The sequence below is a fragment of the Bactrocera latifrons genome, unplaced genomic scaffold (genome assembly GCF_001853355.1).
Source record: "Bactrocera latifrons isolate USDA-ARS-PBARC rearing strain unplaced genomic scaffold, ASM185335v1 scaffold_57, whole genome shotgun sequence".
In the NCBI taxonomy this organism is placed as follows: Eukaryota; Metazoa; Arthropoda; class Insecta; order Diptera; family Tephritidae; genus Bactrocera; species Bactrocera latifrons.
The window spans coordinates 1,233,379-1,235,964 of record NW_017537234.1 but is presented as its reverse complement, the minus strand read 5'-3'; the positions used below and the strand labels follow the sequence as shown (position 1 = coordinate 1,235,964).

Genomic DNA, 2,586 nt, shown 5'->3' with positions numbered 1-2,586 from the left:
GTTTATATATTTTATATATAATATGTATCTTCATTCTTTGCATAAATATATATAGAAATTTCACGTTACTTTACTATAAATAATTTTTCTTCAATATTCGCTTTGAAAGGTTTTACATAGAATTGCGTTCTAATCTTTAGATTTTTCTTGTTTTGTTTTGATTCTTAATTTATACTCTTTAGTTGCTATAAATAACTAAATAAATATTAAATACTTATTATTTCGATTGCATTTTAAACTTTCGCATAAGTGCTGCCAACTGCCGTTTCGTTTCCATGACAGGCTTACACTGTAAGCGTTTAATTGTTTTCCACCACTTCACCATGTCACGTGCACACCAATATTATAAGAGTGGCTGCTCTGCGGTTATAGTTGGGTTCTAGGCATAGAATTCCGACTTGCCTTGTATTTTGTAGGCCTCCTCCTCCATTTTGTACATATCGAGTAACTATTGTTTTGGCGGAAAAAGTGAGAGAATATAAGGCGTGTTGTTAATTTTTGACAGTTATGTGACAACAAACACGTGACAGACAGTAAAATACAAAAGTGACGTTCACTTGACTGCAATCACTTTATTCATAACATTCTACAGCAGCTCTTTTACAAAGGTAATTACTTGCTAATTACAAATAAAAAACGCGCAAATAAATGTAACCGTTATTCGCTAAATACAAATATTTTTCTTTGCGATTTGGCTAGTGAACACAAAGCTTACAAAACTACAAAACTGAAAATTTAACATTGATGGAAATAAATAATTTTAAGTGTAATACTTAGTATAAAATGTGGTGAAGTGGGAGAAGTGTGAAATATATTTACATGCGCGCGAGTAACCGTTACATCGTATTATGGTTACTCGTTTGAAAATGAAAACGCTATTTGCGCTACATAAGCGTACATAGATATGTATGTACATATAAATAACAATAAAAATAATTTTTTATTAAATTAAAAAGAATCATAAAAATTATTTATTTATGTTGTTGTTGCAAAATGTCCCTTATCCATTAAGTACCAAATTTTTGTAACATGCGTAATTTGTTTCATAATTCTTTAACAGTATTAAAAAATGAAAGAAATAATAATTTTAAGTTCAAACATCTTTGCGCTAATAAAGTCACTATATTAATAAAAATTTGCAAATTTCGTATTTTTTTTATTTATTTATATATTTATTATTAGATTGTTAGCATTGTTCTAGTTAAGTATGTTAAGTTTCGTTTGTATTTTTTTGTTAAATATTTTTCACTGTGACCAAAAAATGAAGAAAATTCTTGCTAAATATCGGCTAAACTTTAATGCTAAGCTATTGTGTGTGTGTATGCTTGAGTACTTTGTGTAAAATTTTATTCAATATGTAAGTATATGNAACATTTTCCATATGAATAAGCAAACATATACACCTGTCTCTTATACACATCTAGATGTGTATAAGAGACAGATTAAATATATTTAATTATATAATTAATAATAGCAACAAATTTTTAAATTAGCCTTTTTAATATTCAATAAAGGTTATTTTAAATTTGTTTAACAAATGTAACACTTTTTCTTAGAAATCCTTAAAAAAATACTTAAATTCAAAAATTTCCATACTATATAAAGCAATGTAGGTTTTAGTGCTGTGCTTTAACTGTATCAATTTTTACGTGCAGTACTCTTAAAAAGATAGAAGAAAACTCAAAATTTTTTGCAGCACTCATTGATTGAAAAAATATATATAAAAAATCACATAACAAAATTACTAAAAATTTGAATAGTAGAATAAAAAAAAACAAATTTTAATTACGTTTTCCAAAAAAAAAAAAAAAAAAATATTTCTAAGAAAAAATCCAACCCAATCTGGAAGTTTTGATACAAAAATGTTTACATATTTATTCTCAGCAAAATGGAAAACATTTTATAGCCTGTCTCTTATACACATCTTAAAATTTTTTTAATTTTTTTTTTTTAATTTTTTATTTTTAATTCATTTTTGTTTTTATTTTTATCACTAGCAAATACTTTGTTGAGGGAAAACGTTAAATGTTACGTAATTATCTATTGTTTACACATTTTTTTTGCTTATTTTTGAGGTTAAGTTAATTTTTTTAAGTTTTTATTAAGTTTTTTAAGGTTATGTCGATTTGTTTTAAGTTTATGTTACCTTTTTTAAAGTTTATTTTAATTTTTTTAAGCTTATGTTGTTTCCTTTTTTAAGGCTACTGTAACATTTCCAAAGGTTAGTTTTTTAATGTTATGCTGATTTTTTAAGTTTATGTTGACCTGTTTTAAGTTTATGTCAACTTTTTTAAGATATCTTGGCTTTTTATATGTTGACGTGTTTTTAAGGTTATGCTGATTTTTTTCGATTTATATTGATTTTCTAAGTTTATATTGACTTTTTATGTTATGTTGCATGTTTTATGACATTACAAATTCATTCCAGTTGCCCTTATTTTCCCTAGTTTACAAATAATTCCTATTTTTCTCTCAGTTATCGCTTAAATTAGTTTATATATTTTATATATAATATGTATCTTCATTCTTTGCATAAATATATATAGAAATTTCACGTTACTTTACTATAAATAATTTTTCTTCAAT

At 24.9% G+C, this 2,586-nt stretch overlaps 1 protein-coding gene across 1 annotated transcript in view; it reads right to left on the bottom strand.

The window, feature by feature from the left end:
- Positions 1-58: 58 nt before the first annotated feature.
- Positions 59-2,586, bottom strand: part of LOC108974634 (1-phosphatidylinositol 4,5-bisphosphate phosphodiesterase) — a gene marked incomplete in the record, with an annotated part of 132,751 nt that continues 130,223 nt past the window's right edge. The window contains 1 exon segment of the mRNA XM_018942593.1: positions 59-448. Within this exon segment, the coding sequence (XP_018798138.1) occupies positions 380-448 (69 nt within the window).